The following is a 20,462-nucleotide window of genomic DNA, read 5'->3' as shown; positions in this document are numbered from 1 at the left end:
AGAAGAGGGAGCTGCTGGTGGGTGTGGTGACAGTGAATTCCTGAAACCCTAATGCAGAGGAACCAACACAAACCTTAAGAAATGCCAGGTGGTGCCTCACTGCGGCTACATCAGCTCTTTAAAAAATCAAAAAAATGGATGCAAAGAACACCACACCATGCAAGTTAATCGGCCTTACATGTCAAGGCAAGTCTTCCAGGTTAAATGCTCACCGAATAATTTTAGGATTAAAAATAATTAACAGTAGGTAGGGTGTCATTTACAAAGCAGCAGTCCTGAGGGGGTTGTTATAACAGCAACTGAGCAAACAAGCCTGATATTGCAAAAGCTCCTTCATTCCCCTGTTTTCTCAAAACAACTGCAAGGAAACACCCTCCTCTTTATACACAAGGGCTTGTGAATACGTTTAAACTTACTCTGTGTGAGAAATAAGCCAGTTATCAGGAATTTCTAGCCTTAAAGGACGTTTTTTATCTAAAATGCTGAAAGACCAGGGCAAAGGTTTCACAGAAAAGTGATAAAATCTTTAAAGTAGAGAATTTGAACCAAAAAAAGTCTAAACCACAGATAAAGATGACCACAGAAGTACTTGAGCCTAGGAGAAATATCACAATATCCCTCTTTAAAAGACTCCTGCATAAAAATGGTTCAGTCACAAGCATGAGAAAAAGCTTAGCATTAGCAATCCCAGTCCTCCATACTGCTAAATTTTTGCTCCCCTTCTAATCCTGGCCTCTTTCCTAGCAGTATTTCAGAAATAGCACCGTACAGGAGGTTCTGTACTCCAGGAACTATTCTACTCGAATTCAACTCTTCAACAAAGATGATGCTTTTTGAGAAATCAAGATAATTTCTCTTAAGCTGCAAATACTCGTAACATCATTGAAATTGATCTGACTTTTTTTTTAAAAATATACACATTTCCACTTATTGTAAGAAGCACATACCACAGAACTCACTTTGCCTCCCGTACAGAAAGAAAACCCCCATTTTGCAGACACAAGCAGCTAATACCTCAGCAAAGCACATGAAGAACACCACTTTAATTATATGGCCCATTGAAAGGCATTGTGGCAAGCTTCTAAAGGCTCAAAAACCATGAGGCTCTGAAGCATTTTGTATTTCACATGACTCCTGAATAATCAATAATCAGTAATTTAATCAATATTTAGACCCAAGAAGTAGTAAAAGAAGGATAAAGTTTCCAGACATGGAAATAAGTTTTCCAGATAGTCTGACTTTGTGATTGTCATGGGCAAAACTAAATCCCATACTTTCCTCTACCATTATGTAAACACAATGCATAGCCTTTCTTCAACCCCTGAAATTTGATAATAAAAATTTGAAATAAAAACAAGGAGGATACAGATGAAAAAGCAACTTGGAACAGACACTTTTTATACCAAGCTCATAATCTGTGTTATTGATAAATTGCACATGGTCCCTATGTGATGTTTTGAGTAAAATTAAACATAAAGAACCTATTGACAAAGGTAGTTACTATCTCCTACAATAGTGACTTATAAAATACTGTTAAAGCTGTGCGAAAAATTAGTAAATTAAAAGATGCAAGGAAAATGCTATAGACACAAATAGTAAGAGCTGAAATTATCATCCTGAATGAACTTGAGCTCTATCATAAAGAATAGGCAACCAAGGACTAATAAGGACCAAAAACATAATTCAGGCATTCCACGTGGGGATCAAGAATGATCAAGGTGCCCAGGGCAGGAGGGTAAGAGGATTACTACAACCCACTCCTGAAATGAGGGAGTCCCAAGTGACCTCCCATACAGGAACAATTACAACTTCATTAACTGTAACCTAAAACTACATTTTTCTCACCTTACCATGAAAGTGCATCTGCAATTACTGAGACAAAATATTTAACCACTGCCATTGACAAGATGAATGTAGCTTATGCCTATTTCTAAGGTTCTTTTTTTAACACAAGGCTATTTTAAAAGAGGACCCACGAAACAGAATAAGCCGACAAGCTCTCAAGAGTATGTTTCTTCCAAAAGGAGTTCCATGCTTCACTGCTGTCAGCAAACAGAGCCAAGGTTGCAAAATCACTTTTATTATAACATTTTTGCATGCTTTCAGAGGTTTGTAGCTTTCTCAAGTTTCTCCCATTTTATTTCAAAGGTTTCACATTCACTCTGAGAACTCCATCAATAAGCAACTGAATATGCTTCTTAAAATACATATTAAAAAAGAATTGTACTATAAATGGGATCACCTAGGGAATACAAAATAATGTATGAAAAAGTCTGTGTGACCAATCCAAACCTGACGCTCCTGTTAGCTCAAGCACCCAATCAGAATGCTGGGGAAAGGGATTTACACACCCAGCAAGCAAAATAGAATCATTAGGGTTGGAAATGATCTTTAAGATCATCAAGTCTGACCCCCAACCCAACACCACGTTCACTACTTAACCATGCCCTCAAGTGCCATACTGTTTTTTGAACACTTCCAGGGACGGTGACTCCACCTCTCCCCTGGGCAGCCTATTCCAATGCTTTACAACCCTCTCTCTGTGAAGAATGTCCAACCTAAAACTCTGCTGTCATAAACTATTATTTTGCACTCTTTATTTTTTTCTGCTTGTAACGTATCTCTAGATTCACAACCTATGTTCACAAAAAAAAAAAAAAAAAGCACAAAGAATTCTGAAGAAATGAAATATAAAACAAATTATAAACCAGCAGCCTTCCATCTGGAATTATTCAGAGGCACATATGGTCATATTTTTAATGTAGAAAAGTTTTGTAATTTGATACTTATTTGCCTTTCCATTTGATTAGCTGCTCCACAACACACTAGTTTTAGAATATGAAGCTCAAAATCAAGCCTTATAAATGAAGTATTAAGTTAAAATTATTGAGTCCTTAATTTCAGATATTCCCATAAAATCTGCGTTCTAAGGGAATATACATTTTCCATAAAATATACATTCTAAGGGAATTAGGTTGGCTTATTTTTTCATTTAGCATATAGCAACAGTAAAATGAAATTTAAACACATTTTCTCATCTGGAACATATGCCTAACACTGCCTTAATAAGGACAGCAATGCAAACAATGATAATTAAATGGAATAATTATAGCATTAGCTGATTTCAAGTTTGGGGTTGGTTTGATTAAGAAAACTGTTTGTTTATAAAAAATGTTTGTTTATATTTGACTTTTGAGAAGACACAATGGCATAGGTCAATGTGTAACATTAGGCTTTCTCAGAAGGCTTTGAAAAGGAAAATCCATTCTGTCTTTTCACACACCTTTTGAGAATGGCAGGAGAAGGACAAGAAGAAGCGGAGGAAAAGCAGCAGAGGGAGAAGAAAATTGCCGGGATTTGCAGAGTACTAGGGTGTTCAACAGCATTCAACTGTCTTCCCAGCTGCTCTACTACCACACCACATTGTTTTTCCTTTTCCTTCCTCACAGCATCTGGTCTGCAGCCACACCTCAAGGAGGTATTTTCACCTCTGGGGTGTGCAGTGAACCACCTGCACCCAGCATGCTGGGAGAGAGGAGCTCCACAACAGAGACAGACGTTCCTCTTTGCAAAGGGGAACCAGACCACAGGCTGGCTGTACCGGGCAGCACACACCAGCCAGGCACCACTTTTCATTTCTTTACACTGTGTTATCTTTACAGTTTCCAAATCAGGTTTTCAGACCACTATCTGCCCACTCACTTCCGCACATCTTCCGTCCTCCAGAGATCCAGTGACAAACTGGTCCCGCCAGTAACCTCCCACACAGCCACTAACAGCGACCACCAAAGTCAAAGGCAGAGGTGGCACTGGTGCAGCCCCCTGCCCCTGGGCTCCCTGGGGAGAGCAAAGCTGAGCCTACAACACTCAGCATCTCAAAACTCCTCAGAAAGACACCAGGGTTTCTCCAACACGACTAAAAGACGAGTTACTGCTGTTACCCTGGCCATGCAAGAAAGCAGCTACCATGTGATAAACCATCTAGCCTGGCAATTTGGATCAGGAATTAGCTGATTTTCTGCAGAAACACACTCATTATGACATTGATGGGCACACAGCCAATCCTAAACATTTTATACCAGCAATCATTTGGGCTTCAAGCGGTCACCTTTTGTTTTCCTCACCCTATTCGCCTCAAATACAGCCAGTACTCAGTATTCACCTGAAGAAGGGTAATAAAAGCAGGCTAAAGCAAAGTAAGTAAAAAATTCTTTGCTTCCCAAGACAGAATAGCCACACTCAGGAGTCACACTAATTGCCAGAGCTGCCTCTCACCAGCCCCCCTGCAGTCCTCCAACACAGCTTCATGCACCACATGGTTTGAGCCATGGGATGGGTCCAGCTCTTCCCCCAGCACAGCAAGGTACCAGGCTGATGAGCTTACACACACAGAGACCAAATCACACTGCCCAAGGCAGCAGTCCATCCTCCAAGCAGGGAATGCAGTGAAAACACCACCAGAGCTGGACTCCATCTCGTTTGCCCTTGGTGACACTTTCAGAAATGTTTTTATACAAACAGGAACACTGACCTACTAAAGGACTACAAATTACAGCCTCAAAACTAAAACTGAGGGAGTTTTATGGTAGGTAGAAAGTAGATGAAGTGCTCGATACGCAGCTTACTCAAAAGGGAGCGGAAAAGTGAAATGCAAAATGAGAGCAGAACACCACACAATAAAAAGATCACAATATGTAACAGAAGAGCTGCAGTACCTCTTGGTAATTATAACTACTCTGTATGACTGCTACAAGTCATTTGTGCTACATCAATAAAAGAGGTAGTACTAGAAAGCACGTAAATACAACTGTGTGTTCAATTACAAAACCAAAGATAAGTTTCCTACTTATTACATTGACGCATGTTCAAAAAATACTCTCAGTAATAAAGCAGATACAATACACTACACATGTGAAACAGTGAGAAATCATTAACTTTAACACCACAAAATATAAAAATTAGCCATAAAAGCAGCAGAGAATCTCCAGTGATCTGATGTTGCACTTCCTTCTAAGTTTCATGTTGGACATGTGTAATTGCTGCAATAAAAGTCCTTGGAAAAATGAGTTACGTCAAACAAAACAATCAAACCAATAATGATTAACAAATAAGTGGAATGTACCTCAGAGTATAAGAAACTAATATAAATGCCTTTATGATTATTTGCTATATGTTAAAAAAGTGTAGCTCCAACAAGATTCCAAACAAGCAGAAACTTACCTACTTTCAGGGTTTTACTAGCACGGAAGATGGTCCCTCGTAGCTTTTAGTACATAAGCATGCATGAAAAATTAGAAGAAGAGGGTAATGTAGAAAACCATATGGCAGCCATTATCTTATTAAATAAAAAGGATGGTTCTTGTTAGAAGAGAACTGAGGAGCAGAACCTTGTTGGATTGAACAGTCAGTATAGTGCCACAGCAGCAGCACTCTCCTGCTCCAAGATCCCTGGAAGTGGCCCAGAAAGACATCAAGTTATCAGAGCATCAATGTGATTGAGTCTTCCATTTTGAGAGTACAAATGGTTCACGTACCACAAGAGGTAAATGATTAAAACCTATTCTAACACCTGTTTCCAAGAGACTGAAAATTGTTTCTACAACGCTGAAACCACTAGAAGTCAGTGTCTGAGGAGAGCACACATTAGAAAGAGGGTGACATGACAATAAGTAGCCCATGACAACCATGGGGAACATGGCAAGCATGTCACAAACCACTTCAAGAGCTTTCCAGCAAAAGCTTGAAGTTAAATGGCATTCAGTGAAAAACAGAAAGTAATATCCCACATGGAATAAAAGTTTTAAAAAAACTCCAATCACAACAAGGCACCCACAGAGGTACTGGAGAGGGGATGGGTGGTTCTACAAAGTTACATAGTATTGGACAATCTAGGTATTCATAGTGAGGAGCCCATGTCACAGCAGTCTAACACAACAAGAAGAAACACAATTTGCTCTGCAGAGCATCCCTCCAGCAGCTGCAGAGCTTGCTTGTCAGCAAGATTGTCAGCATCCCCATGAAACCCCCCAAGAGAGTTCACCAGGGTGACTCCTGCAGTCTCCAACTAGAGGCCTTCCTTCCAGGGGCCGACATTTTCCTTTCCCTTCCCTGCTACAAAAGTGCTTGTTCACAGAAAGTCTAAACTATATGTGATAAGTAATTATTAGCATTACTCCTATTTTGTCCAACCACATGGAAGTCTCTGCTGCCACACCACCCAGCTTCCCTATGCATCACTGAGGGGCATCTACAGGGGAAGCAGCAAAGAGAAGCAGAGATGGTTTCCATCTCAAGGGTCCTGTCCCAGAGGGGTTACCCCAAATCCCAGTGGGGACCTGGCTCTGCTCCCCACTGTGAGAGTGCCCATGGGCAGCGCACGGCCCAAGGCCACCAAGCAGCTGCTCTTTGTGGAGCCTGGAGGAGAACGCAGGGCACAACACAAACTGTGCATGACAGAGAAGGGGGGATGGCAGCACGTACATTAAAGCTGATGAGGTAAATGAAAATCACAATGAAATGGCTGTTTCTGCACCCCTGTTTCTCAACAAATAAAGATGCAGATCAAAGGCAGGAGCCAGTAGCCAAGGCTGTTAAGCCAGTACTTCAACTCACGGGTTGGTAACATCCCGGAGTAATTAAGCTGACGAAGAAAAGTGGATTTAAGAGTCAACAGGCAACTCTTAGATGATATCAACCCTACCCATTTTTTCTTCTAAAAATGCATATCCAACGATCATATGATAGTACAGAAGAGCTGTTCACCAAAGTGGAGCTTCTCACTCATTTTAGGCAAGTCACTTCTTTCTAGTAAAGATTTCTATCTTCTTCTGCCTGCTAATTAGTTTAACTTTGAAGCTATTTTGAGTTTTAACCCATACGCTGCATTCAAAAGACTCCATAAATAGCAACATAGCAAAGACCAAAAAAAAAAAAAAAAAAAAAAGCTACTTCAAAGTTAGCTTGAAGGTTTTCAAAACCAAAATACATACTGCAAGGCCTAAGATAATCAAGTTATACTGTCAGGAAACCAAATGATGCATTAATCACACTTACAAAAAGTAAGTCCACATAGGGCTGTACTACATTAGAGATATGTTATAGATAAGGTGGGGGTGAGTCTCCCAGGAAACAAAGGATACAATACAGGAAATTACATCAGGACAGGTTTGGATTTGATACTGGAAAAAGTTCCTTCAATGAAAGGGTGGCCAGACTTTGAATACTTTAAAGAAAACTGGGGGAGAGGGTAGGGGGATGTCAGTGGGTGTGTTACTAAATATATATACATATGCAGACACCAGAGCCTGGAAATTTCCAAGTTAGTTCTGGAAACTAAAATAAGGACTATTAAAATTTTATCTGTTTAAATTAACTTCAGTTAAAGGCTGAAAGGCAGATGTAAGTGATCTTATCAAACATATCTGCACAAACTGACAAATACAATTTGGACTGCAAATACTCTATGCAAGCTTTCTTGTCAATTCTCTTTCACTTCCCTGCAATTCCCTGTCATTTTATCTATAGCTTTGGAAAAAAAACCATCCTTTTGTGATCTATAGAAAACAAACACCAAATGTTGCCATTCACTCACAGAAACAAGCAGCCAAGTTAGAGTCCTTTTGCTGGTAAAGCTGCTGCAGCTATAGGAGCAGGAAATTGAAATTTCTACTGCAAATAATAATTAAGTAAATGCAGATAATTAAAAGCATGTTAGCAAGAATCTCTACACACAAACCTGTATTATTTAGCTAGGCAATAACTGAACTGATAGGCAGAGAGGGAAACAAGGTAAAATCTCGACTCTAATAATGCTCCAAATACCATAATCCAGTAGTAAACATCTTACACTCTTTGTCTGAGGTGGATGATGACTTCAACATTTGACTACTAAAAGTCAAATTAAATGCTCTCCCAACCTCATATTTTTCTACAAGTAGAGTACTATACACACATACAAACATTCCTGTAGCAGAGCCACAAGTCTGGCATACCCACACAAAATGAATGATCAAAAATCTTTCCAAAACTCAGATGACTTGATATAAAGAAAAACTGGTCACCTATCTCCACCTCAGTAAGCAGGATGACAGATTAGAGTCCCACACGATACCACACCAACACACTGACAAATTATCCCAATGAAAAAGCAACATAAGATTCGTCCAAACAAATATTTCCTCCATTTGCTAATGTACACCATGACATTAAAACCATAAAAAACCATTCTGCAGTATACTAAGATCAAAGACTGGTAACATCCACCAACCTGATGCTCACAGCTTGAATCCCTGCAAAGTTTAAATAACTAACAACTATTAACATCTAAAGGTTTGGCATCTAAAAATTAAAAATGGAAGTCCATGTCATGAATGAAGTGGGATTGTTTTTCAGTTCTTGTCTGCGGTGGTTCTAAACTTCAGAGTTTACAAACTTGAAGACTGCCAGCTTCTACCTGTTTTCTTTGCACCTACACCAGCTACCACACAGAAGCTTGAGGCGTGATGTTAATCTCACACAGAAATTACCTCCACATTTTGACAATTTTCCGATTGAATCATAAAAATGAGTATCAGTTTGTAACACTATTACTGCCCAATATGCTGGATAGACTTTGGAAATGCACCACCCAAAGCTCTACAGCACTTGGGGGCCAGCAGCTGTCTCTTCCTATTTAGAGTTTGTACCAACAATTCAGATTAGTTGTTCTAGCAAACAGCACAGGAATAGTGCCATACTGAAATATCACTTCTAATGAACCACCAATTATCCCAATGAAGTGTTCAGGGGACCAAAAAAAAAAAAAAAAAAAAAAAAAAAAAAAAAAAAAGAGTTTTACAAGAACCAGAATCTGAATTGTTTACTGTTTTCTACAACTATGCCTAAGATCCACTTTTGCCTATGCTTAAGAGGCAGAGAAGCAACTTCTATTTTTAAAGCTCCTTTGAAAATATCTCAAATCACTCAACTCTTTGTTTATAACCAACAGTTCATCCCTCCAAGCATCTTTCAGAAAATACTACAGCTACAGATTATAGAAAATACAGAAAAAAAAATTCAGATCTGGAGAACAGCACTGCCAACATGTCCTCTTTCTTAAACATGCCATGTAATTTCCATGGAAAAATGCTATCATTAAATGCTTAGAAAATAGATGTGCGGATGGACTCAATGCTGCTTCATGCTTATCCCATGAAAGAATATTTTAAAAAAAAATTAAAATTATATTAAAAAAAAAAAAAACAGAACAGAGTTTGTACTGCCTGTTATTGTTCCTCTTGCCTCATGATTTTAATTGGCATGTTTAGAATTCAGAAAGCAAGCACCACAGCCACGCAAACCACTTATTTCCTGCCAGGTCTCTCTGATGGCATTTGCACAGCACACGCTGGGAGAGGAGAGGATAGCAGCTCAACGCAGAATTTCATAGTTAAACAAAGTTGTAATTACCTTCTTCTTAGAGCTCTTGTTTAAAGAAGCTAAGTGATACTACACAGACACGAGCATTGCCATGTCCCTGAATCTCACAGCTGAAAGAGTTTAATTTATAGTTGTTACCTCTGGAGGCTCCTCCTTTCCACACACCTCTCTTTGGAACTACCGAAAGGCATTTTTAGAGATGCTCTTCTGAAATTCCATTCAATCAAAGTGCATCCAAACACCTTCCAAACTGTACCAGCTGCAATGCAGGTTCATGTATCTGAAGCGGACTCTGCTCACAGAGAACCTCACATGGATGTGTGTAGCAGTCACCTCGGAATTGCTCCTACTCAAAGAGTGATTTCACCACATCTACACCAAATCAGAGATGTGCATGAAAATCTTTAACAGCAGTGCTTTTCCTTCCATTCCATGTGGCCAGGTCTCCAATATCTATGCTCCTAGAAAGAGATTTGGTCAGTTGTGCCCTACCTAAAGGATGATGTCGACAATATCTACAATTATATCTACAATTCAACGCCACTCCAAAGTTTACCTAGTAGTTATAGAAGCCAGAAGTACTGGAAGATATATATAATAAAGACTTAAAAAAAAAAAAAATATTAGCCTGGGGAGGTGACATCCTTCCTCAAAAACTGAACCTGTGAGACTGGACTCTACTCTGCCATCTTGCCAATGCAAATCTTGAGTTCTAATGAAGGAAAGATCCATATAATGCACACACAGCAGGAAACGTCTTAAGGACATGGCATGGTCTGCTTGTGACCAAGAACAAGGGGGACAGAAACAAACTCGAGCCCACCATGCTGCTGTTCTTTTCTACAGTGATGGGCACAAAGCTTGCCAGAACCCTGAAGCAAAAGCAACATTCTTCCTTTGTTCTCAAAAGAGAAAAAAGTAACACATAGTAAAATGTAGGGAAACTAATAATTCTACTATTCATCCTATGTATATTTGGGATTGTTAAATTAGTTATGCATGTGCAGGCTTGCTTACCTCAGCCACTGGATGAATTCAAGCATTTTAAAACAATTTCTAGTACTCTTATGTCATAATTTCATTAAAAACCATAAAAAGTGGTGAAATCATTACCTCTTTGTTTGGACAGCAAATACAAATTTCATGTCAACAGCCATTTTCTCGCTTTTGTGTCTCAACTCAGAATGAAGAAATCCAACTCTTTCGTCTTTAAAATTATAAGGTTCGCATGAAAACACATTTTCATTTACTTTAACTAAATCACATTTCTAGATCCAACTAATTTACAGCATCCCTTTAGGGAGCCAAATCTGGGGGCTTAGAACCATTTTTTTTTCATTTATCCGCTGGGTTTCAAACTCCCAATTTTCCCAGAGGATTATGAAAGCCTGCCAATTTAGCTTGATGCATTAAGACTGTTTACACAAATCCAAAATACAATCAAACATAAACCAGTCTGGTTTCAGCCTCCCCCTGCTGTATTTTTTAAGCTCAAAACTGGCCAGAGAAATGGGAACCAGCTCCAGGCTGGAACACTGCATTTACAGCTTCAGCAAAACAAGAGAACCAGGTGACAGACAATAGTGAGTATTTTTCTTCAATTTAACACATTGGAAATTCCATGTAATTACACAAAATAGATCGCATCCACAAAATATCTTATCCATTTGCAGTGTATAGCTGTTGTTCCCGCTCTTGTCCCTCAAACTGCATTTCTGTTATGCAAAAGAGTCACTCAAGTACAAGGAGCTCCACAAAGAAGAGGTATTAAATACAAAAAGTAAACCTACTTCTACAATAAGACAGATTTGCACTCAAAAATATCTTGCTGAAGAAGCTACAAGAGCATGCAATCAACATCACTAGATGGGGCAGAGAGGCAGCGAACACCACCAATCAAAGAAAGAAACTGGGTTCTCCAAGCAGTTGGTAAAAGGTAGCTGTCCTTCCCTATCAACAGCACTGTCAGGCAAAGCAGAGCAGTGCAGCCATTAAAGAGTCAGGAGAGGGATCAAGAAACCAGCAGTTAAACAACAAGACACAGCTATATTTAGTAAACAAGTTAGGTTGAAACTATTGAGGATAAGCAAAAGAGGCAACCGACTGAGAGGCAAAACAAGCAAAAAACTAATTAAAAAACCCCTAGCTCATTCAAACCAGTAAGAAGACTTAGGGCAGAAAGCGTAAGAATATTGTAGCATGAATATTTGCATGATGGAGCAAAAAAAAAGCTAAACAAAAATAAGAAAGGGAGCAGGGAGGCAAAATGAGAAGAGAAAAAACTTTTTGCATGTTCCAAGATTTAGCAACCAACTCAGATTTTTAATGATGATGGTGCTGCTCTCCACATCCCACCCTTCCACCAACACCACCCATCCACTTTTATAAACTGAATGACCAGTTCAGAGTCCAAGCTGCTCTATGGACACAAGCTTTTGCAATCTGAATGCCCACATGTATTTCCTAAAGAGCACTCAAACTCTCAGAAAAAAATAACACATCACCATGTGGTGTCCAGTTGTCCATCCTTCAGCATTCAATTAAAGAAAAGTCCAGAAAACTAGGATTCTGCATCAATTTAAACAAACAGTGAAAAAAAAAAAAAAAAGACACAAGTAATTCCTCTTTAAACTCCAGGTTTACACTTGTTTACAGAGAGAAAAATTGAGGTGAGCAGTGGTTCCACCTGAGCTTGTAACTGCAGAAAGATTTCTTAGAAAGGAAATAAGTGAAGCTTACAAAAAGTTCTTTATCAGGTGATTTTCACCTCCTAAACAGAACAATGTCCCTAGTAGAAATGCTCAACACCAGAAAGACTTGCACTGTCATCATACATGCCGTGAGCTATAAAATTAATTATCCTCTAACACCCTTCCCATTACGTGTGGGTAAAACAGGAACAACATTCTTGCATTCTTGGCCTTACGATTGCATTCATTAAGGATTAGGTTTAGCAAGGACCTAGAGAGAGAAGGGAAAAATAAACCTCAGTAATTGATACAAACCATACCAAGACGGGAAGCAGCTCTGAAGAGCAAGGAGTGACATGAAGATCACCCTGTACTAACAACACAATTAATAATAATAATAATGCTGCTTACAAAACGTTACTTCAAAGAACTTCTAAGAACACTGTTCTTGACCATTTTTCCCCCTCTTACATATTTCATGATATAAAGCACAGAAGGAAAAAATCCTTTCAGAGCAGGTTTTTCAGACAAGAGACAATCCTGTCAGATAACTCTACTGCCATACCAAAAGCATTCAGTTAAAGAGTAGGAAAAACACACTGTAAAGCTAGAAATTATTCTAAGCATCTCAAGCATTAAAAACCTTTCTAAAGGAGAGAGAAATTCTACGAGGAGTTCTTCTAACAGGCTCCCGTGTTTGAGATTCTACTCACAAAGAGAGCAAATATTGCCAATTACCCTGCGCAAAGACAGGATTGTTTTTTTAAACACAAAATCCTTTGCTTCTCAGCTGGCTAGAGAGCAAAGGGTTCCTCCCCACTGCACATGAACTAAAGACCTCTTTAGCAAAAGGTGAGCCACCGCCACCGAGTTTCTAAAGCAAACAGCCTGTTCCCTCCTTGCTGCTGGAGTTTAATCTCCCCTGGCACCAGCCAAGGCCATCCTTCTCAGGCAGGGGAGAATGATGTCCTGCCAAAGTCTTTATTTTTAAGAAGACCAGCAAAGTGACAATAGCACACAGCAATCCCACGAGCAGAGCCCTGTGAATTAGGCTGAGCTCGCTGTTGCCATGAGCAATTGCATTGCAGCACCACGGCCACTTCTGCAGTCTAGACGGGCAACGATAAAACTTAATTTTCTAGCCCAAATAAATGACAAATACCCCACACACTCATTTTTCTCGGTAGTGAGCCCGGCCAGAGATGAATCATCATGCACACACGCTTTCCAGGCTCACTGCACCAGCGACCACAAGATCCTCTCTGCCTGAGCCCAGTAGCAGCTCTGCCCCCCCAGAGTGGGGGCTTTGGAGAAGCCTTACTGGGTTTTAGCAAAGGCACAGCTTTGACAGACACTGCTGGTTCCTCCAGGGCTGAGGAGCAGCACATACTCATAACACTGCCTCAGAATCAACCCAACACAGACAGCTTCTGCACAATGCCCAGGAAAAGAAATGGGGCAAAAAGATATGAACTTAGCTCCGTGTCAGCCCTCCAGTAAGTGGTTAGCTTATATATAAACTGCAGTTAGTAGTAATACACACACAGCGACAGAACAAAACGTAGATACTACACAAAATGATAAAAAAGAATATTTTTTGTTATGTCTCCAGTTCTTCATCCAGTAACAACAGCAGAGCAAAGCACTGGTCTCCACTTAGTAATTTAGCTCTCCTTTACTTTGTATTTCTCTGAAAACAAAATGCACAGGCTCAAAGAATCTTTAAAAAAAAAAAATCCTAAATTATTCTGCTTGCCTGAGACTTCAAGAAAAGAGTGATTTTAATTTCTCTGTGAAAATGTTTTCAAACATAGAGAATCCTTCAGAAAGACTCCTTCTAACCTTCAGGGCACCCTGCACAGAAACTATGGTTTGAAATCAGAAGGTGAGACTTCTCCTTTTTTTTATGAGGTACTACTCTGCCACAGACTCCAGTAATGGAGAGAGTTCTTTTGAAATGCTCTCTTCCACATTGTTATCACACACTGGTGACAAACTTGGAAAAGGCTGTAGTGATTTTTTAAATATAATCTGATGAATGTTTCCATATCTTTGTTTACCACGAGTTATTGTTACAGAGTTCAATTAGCAGAAGCTTCCTCAGAAGGGAAAACAATGCAGCTGCTAAAAGCAATGGAAAACTGTCCAGCCAAGAGCACTCACTCCTCACCAGCCCCTGGCAGCCTGTCACAGCTGGCTCTTCCTCAGACTAAATCTAGCAGACCTCACACCTTAGACACGACCCAGCAAAGTCACTCTCAGAGCTGACAGCGCCACCTGGTCCCACCTACCCTCAGCTGAAGGCTCCCACTGCTTCCCTCCCACCACCTGACATGTTTCTCCTACTCCCCAACAAGCCAATTTAGGCAGAAACCCACGAAACACAGCACGGGCAAAGCAGCAAGGCAGTAAAGTAATATAATCCCTGATGATACCTAAAAATAAAAATCATTATTGGCAAAACTGTCAGTCTTCTGCAATCCTGCAGCCCTCTGATGGGCATGTCTCAACCAGCTCACCCAGGGCTCACAGGCACCAGCGTGAGTGTGGAATAGACACAGGGCAGCAACGCAGAACAAACAGGGGCAAAGGATGAAGCAGGACAACACTTATTGACAGCCTTAGCTGCACTATTTCCCACATGGGCTATTTTATTTGCCTTTTTGGGTTTTTTTCCCCTTTTGCTAGAACTCCCTGCTTGACTCCTTTGGCAAAATCAGCAGTGCTTCCTCTGCCCTGAAGCATATCTGTTTCGATGAGGACCCTGAGAGGCAGGGGAGCTTGGCAGCACCAGAGCCAGACGCCCATGCTGTGCTCCTGTCTCAGCCAGGGCACAAGGCAAGAGGCCAGGCGCCCAGTCCAAGTTCACAGACTTCTTGTTCCCATTCAGAAGCACATTCTTTGACTTCGAGGGATGCATCTGAAAAAGCAGATGGCCAGAATCCGCTGAGCCCTCTGACAAACCGTCATGTTGGCAACGCCAAATGTGAGATACAACTGTCCCGCTTGAGACAATAAATGGGATTCGATTATCACTGTGATACTCTAAAGGTACTGAAGTCACAGCAAATTGGAATTAACTCCGTGCTTTATAAAAATAATCAATACCTATGTCAGCTGTGCAAGTTAACTCAACATATAGATTTCTTTTACTGTATACAAAAATTGTATATTCGTAAGTAGAGTGCTACATAAGCACTTACTAAGCCAATAACCAAAACAATTTTCTAAATTACATATAAAATGGTTTCTTTCATCTGTTTATTCTCATAAAAATTTCAATGTGGCGGCCAAAAGAAAACAGCTGCGTAAAGTATTTTCAACTGCAAGAGCCACGCAAGAAGGTATTTCTGCCTGTGCTAGAGGGCACAATCTGTAATAACATTTTGCCTTCAAGATAATGACAAGAGGCATTAAAAGGACAACTTGCTCTCTCATAAGCTTGCTTGACTGGTTGAGCATGCACATACATAGACAGCACAGTTTTGCCAACAATAATTTTAATTATTTTTTACATTTCATACTAAATTACATTAATTTATGGCCTTCCTAAAAGACATTTAGCAGACAGCTAATTAAATTCAAGCCATTAGATTTTAATTAGAGACTTTTTAAAAAAAAAGGTCTCAGAACAATTCACACATCTTTGCGAACACTATGTGCTCATTAGCAGCTAGAACAGCCAACAAGTGATTATAAATACAGAAGAGGTCTAAGCAGCATGATTCAAACCTGAAAACAAAAGTCACATAAAGTTTCATACTTCAAAGCAAAAGATTCTGGGAATGCCCTCCTTTCAGCCAAAGTCCAGAAAACCTCTGCACATCAGTGCTTGCCACAAAAGCAAAATCAAAGCCAACTAGCAGTGAATATCATAATACACATTTTAAAAGGCTGAGCTGAGCTTAATCTTCATTAAATTCACACAGAATCACAGTGCCTTCCTGAATAAACAGTGAAACAAATTAAAGGTCCAGATGGAGCTCCCCCTTAATAAGACACATGGGATGCCCCAATGAGGCTATCATGGCTCCAGCACAAGGTGCTGGGCCACCCGAGGATCCCATGTCACTGCTCCCTGAGAACCTCCACGCAAGAAAGCAAAGCTTTCATAATTGAGTTTTTTCTACTTCCAACAAAAACGAGCTGTTTCTAAATATCGACCTCACGGGACCAATACTGCAGGAGTTAAAAGCAATATCGGTGTGCTTTGATATGGTGATCAGTTCTTCTGCTGGGTTAAGAGGTTCATAAATATTAACCATGGCACATTTGCATATGTCACCCACAGGCGCAATCTTCCCTCAGAAAACTGGGAACAGAACCCGTACAATTCCTCCATGTGTCGCTTTCGGATCGCCAGATCTGAAATGGCCATGGCAGTTACTTGAGCAAGGACAGTATACCTGGCAAAGAACCAAACTACCAAAGCATACTGTTAATTATGGTGCACCAGTTTGGTTTGGAGAGATGCCCAAAATGCTGGAGTTGACATTTCAAAAACCTGAAAGGTTAGGATCACACTCAGAAGTATTTAAATGAGTCAATTTTTCCAGAAAATTGAGAACTATCCACTGTTACTACAGACTTTACAGGAGTGACGTAAAAATAAATTAATCTTATTAAGATTAATAAGATTTATTAATTCTACAAAAGATGAAGTGAGTTTGAGCACAAAATGCCTGCAATAGACGCACCACCACTGAATACGGTGAAAGCAGCAGGTAGGCAGCACTGCAAAGCCAATGGTCTTATAATTTACAGAAATGGAAACTTACACGGTTTACAACTCTAACATTTGGATACACGTTCAGTTCACACTTGTAATCAGCACAACCTGGTAGCACACGCAATCTGTCCCGCAAACAAGTCAAAAGCTGGGCTGGTGGAGTATTTCTGCTTCAAGAAACTTGCGACAATTTCCCGCAGCCTTCATAAAACCGAAGGCAGCGTAGTCTATCAGTTTTCTGGCAACAAAAACAAACAGTAAATATTTTCGATCATACCACGGCTCCGGCAGAGGAACCTGCCGCCCAGGCAGCCAGGAGGGTTCCTCGGGCGCACGGACGGATTCTGAGACAGCGGGAAGGCGCCGACTGTCCCGTTACCATTCCCGCAGATGCCACCAGCGCCCCCAAGTTTCCCGGGGTGCTGCGCTCCCCCTGGAGCCGCTCTGAGCCGGGATAGGGCAGAGCTGCCCGCGGCTCTCCGTGCGACACCGGGCCCGCCGCGCCCGGACCGACGGCGTCCCTCCCGCCCCGGAGCAAAAGGGAGAGACAAACAAGAAAATAACATTAAAAACAAACAAACAAAAAAACCAAACAACAAACAGGCTAAGCCAAACCATCAGCCCAAAGCCAAGCAACTAGCTCTGGGAAAGCGCAAACCCACGGCGAGGGAAAAGAACAAAGAAGGCAAGTGCAGCCGGAGCTCTCGCAACAGATGGTTTGAAGCTGACCAGATTTCGCGCTGGCATCCCCTCCCCTCCCGCTGCGGGCGGTGTTCGCACGCACCGGCCGGGCCGGCCCCGGGCAGTTCCAGCCCGCGGCTCCGGCATCCCCGCCGGCCGCAGGTGCGCGCCGCGGGCCCCGTCGCACGGCGGGCTGCCCGCACCTCGTCCCGTCCCGTCCTGCCGCCACTCACCCAAACTCCCGGCGAAACCGTCCATCTTGTGCGGGGGGAGGCTGGTGCCGCAGCCCGAGGCGAAGCCGCCGTGGTAGTCGGCCGGGACAGGTTCATTCACCCACGGAGCGGCGGCAGGCAGCGGCGGCGCCGCAGCCCGGCGCTCGCAAGCCGCTCGGGGCAGCGACTCCGGCGGCTCCCGGGGCAGCGGCTCCGGCGGCTCCCCGCGCTCGGCGGCGGGAGGCGGCTCCGGCGGCTCCTCCTCCTCCTGCCGCTGCTGCTGCTCGTGCTGCTGCGGGGCCGGCGCTGCCCGGCTCCGTCCCTGCGCCGCGACCCCTGCACGGCGGCGAGTGCCGAGCTGCTCCCGCCCCCGCCACCAGCGCCGCCCCAGCGCCCCGTGCTGTCGTGCTTCCGACTCCGCCCGCCCTGGCAGCTGCCGCTTCCCCTGCGGGCGGGCCGGCCCCGCAGCTCCCGCCGGCGGGCGGGCAGCGCCCAGCGCCTGGGGCCGCGGCTCCTCCAGAGCTAAGCCCGCTGCACCGAGCGCGGAGGGGACGGGACGGGCTGCGGGGCTCGGCCGGGCAGCGGCAGCGCCGGGGCCAGCGCGCCTTCTCCGGCGTGGGTCGGCCGGGAGCGACACCTCGGTTCACCGTCAAAAGCTTGTACTGTCGGGGGGGCTCTGGGTGGGTTGATTGGGAGACTTAACGTAATCACCCCAGCAATCGAAACACATCTTAGGTGAATGTTGGTTCATACTAGTTCGGGGAAGTGTGTCCTCACTGATGTTAGGGCAGAGGAACTGTCAGTTCTGTACCCTCGCATTTCTTACAGCTGGGCATTAGCAGTCACTCCCGCCGCTCCCAAGCCAGCCGGGTTCCTGACCATCTCCTGTAACTTCCAGCCGTGTGCTTGATGTCGGGGGAAAAGAGAAAGTAGGACCCGGAATTCAAGACAGCCATGCTGCATACTATCTAATCGCCCAGCCAAGGCGATTTCGTATGTTAAGCACCATCATCAAGTTTCATGACGCACTTTCTCCTTGGTCAGGAAAAGCTTCGTACCCATCGCAACATCCTGTTTTGCTCTAAGTGTTTCCCTGTAATGCACTCTAGGCGAGTGCCGCAGTTACACAGAGGCGTGGGTAATTGCCTCACGAGCACGGTCCCGGCATTTGCAGCTGGGCCCTCTAATGACAGGCTGTGGATGTTGTTGAACAGGACTGGGAAGAACGCGGAGCTGGAGTGCAGCACAGACCTGCTGGGAGAGCCCACGTTTCCCAGCACCTTCCATCCGCTTAGGCAAAAGCATCGTTATCTTGCTGATCTGCAATATTCAATAAACCCAGGAGGTTTCTGCTGGCTCACATTAGAGAAAAGCGCCTTGAAATTTTTCATCAAAACCTAATCTCCACTGGATTTTCCAGCAAATTTTACTGAACAGCTGCCACAGCAATGAATTTGAGTGCAGCTGCCTGCCAGCTACATTAATAATCCACCATCATGTATCCTGTAGTCTTGTCAAGAAAGATGCCCTGTAACCGATCTGCTATAAATGAGCCACCGTTAGCCTCTAAGGTCTGGTCTTATTACCAGGCGTCAGGGTTCCCTACCTGCACTTGGAAGATGCTGTAGAGTGGCTCTATATAGGCTACTTTCATGGTCTTTTTGGTATGAGAAATGGGCCTTTCGGTCACTATAGCCCAGTCAAAATTCTCTTTAAAATGCTTCATTTTACAAACAAAAGCAAGAAGAACCAGGCACTACAGCTCCAGTCCTATCTCCCCATCCCCCCATTTATTGCTTGCCTCAGGGCAGGTTTCCAAGATGCTCAGGGCATTGGTAGTACACAGAGAAAAATCTCCTCAAGCTAGGAAAGGAAAAGTGCCCTGGGAATTCAGAACCTGTGCACAATTTTCTTCAGAAAAAACAAGTCCCTTTCCCCCAGACAGAGCCTTATGCAAATTTTTCAGGGGGGACTTCTGTGCACCAGGTATGCTGTTTTGTTAAACAAAAAACCCCGACCAAACAAAAAGCAAGCCTAGCTGCCTTCTTCAGCACTTCAAAACCATCCTTCAGATACATCCCTGAGTGAGGTATTGCAAACATCCTTACATTTGTAAGTGTTGCCTCTGTTTTGTAGACTGGAAACAGGTTCAGAAGGGAAGATGGCAACATAGATCCCGTCTAGATGCTTAATACCTACTGAAATTGGTTAGGAGCATGAATGAATACCTTTGATCAGCTGGGTTGTGCCGAGCTTGCATGGAAGTATACAAAAAGGTTAAAGAGTTGCAAAGAAAACCAGTTCTCCCTAATTTTATATTGAACATGAGTATGGTGCTGGAGTACTCTTGAAAGCCCAAGATTTGGTTCCAGTGTTTTAAAAGCAAAGCTGCAGACTTAAGGGACTGAGCAAAACTGAGACATTTGGGAAGGAAGTTTACTTCTATGGGACTTGATATAGGAATTTCTCAAGAGCAAACAGTATGCAGAACTTAACAAAATATGGCAAACTCTAACTTTTAAATTCTTATGGTAAATTCTTCAGTCTAGGCCAAGTTCTGTATGCCATGTAAATTTAGGTGGGGTTTTGGCTGAAGCATTGTATTTCTTGATTGTCTCTGTCGTGTACACAACAGATGTAATTGCAATATAGATAATACACAGTTCTGCTGAAGTAGAACTTCAGCAATAAAAAAAAATCTGTAGTAAATACATATATGGCCATGTGTATGTA

At 42.5% G+C, this 20,462-nt stretch overlaps 1 protein-coding gene across 1 annotated transcript in view; it reads right to left on the bottom strand.

Annotated features, from left to right (window-relative positions):
• EML4 (EMAP like 4) overlaps positions 1 to 18,086 on the bottom strand; it is a 147,969-nt gene extending 129,883 nt beyond the window's left edge. The window contains exon 1 of the mRNA XM_066178374.1: positions 17,751 to 18,086. Coding sequence (XP_066034471.1) covers positions 17,751 to 17,775 — 25 coding nt within the window. The 5' untranslated portion in view covers positions 17,776 to 18,086. The remainder of the gene's footprint in view (positions 1 to 17,750) is intronic.
• Positions 18,087 to 20,462: the final 2,376 nt, after the last annotated feature.

Source organism: Chamaea fasciata, unplaced genomic scaffold (assembly GCF_029207755.1).
Source record: "Chamaea fasciata isolate MVZ Bird 193981 ecotype frontalis unplaced genomic scaffold, bChaFas1.0.hap1 SCAF_3, whole genome shotgun sequence".
NCBI classification, from domain to species: Eukaryota; Metazoa; Chordata; class Aves; order Passeriformes; family Sylviidae; genus Chamaea; species Chamaea fasciata.
Note: the sequence above shows the minus strand (reverse complement) of the source record. Positions and strands in the feature narration are given on the sequence as shown.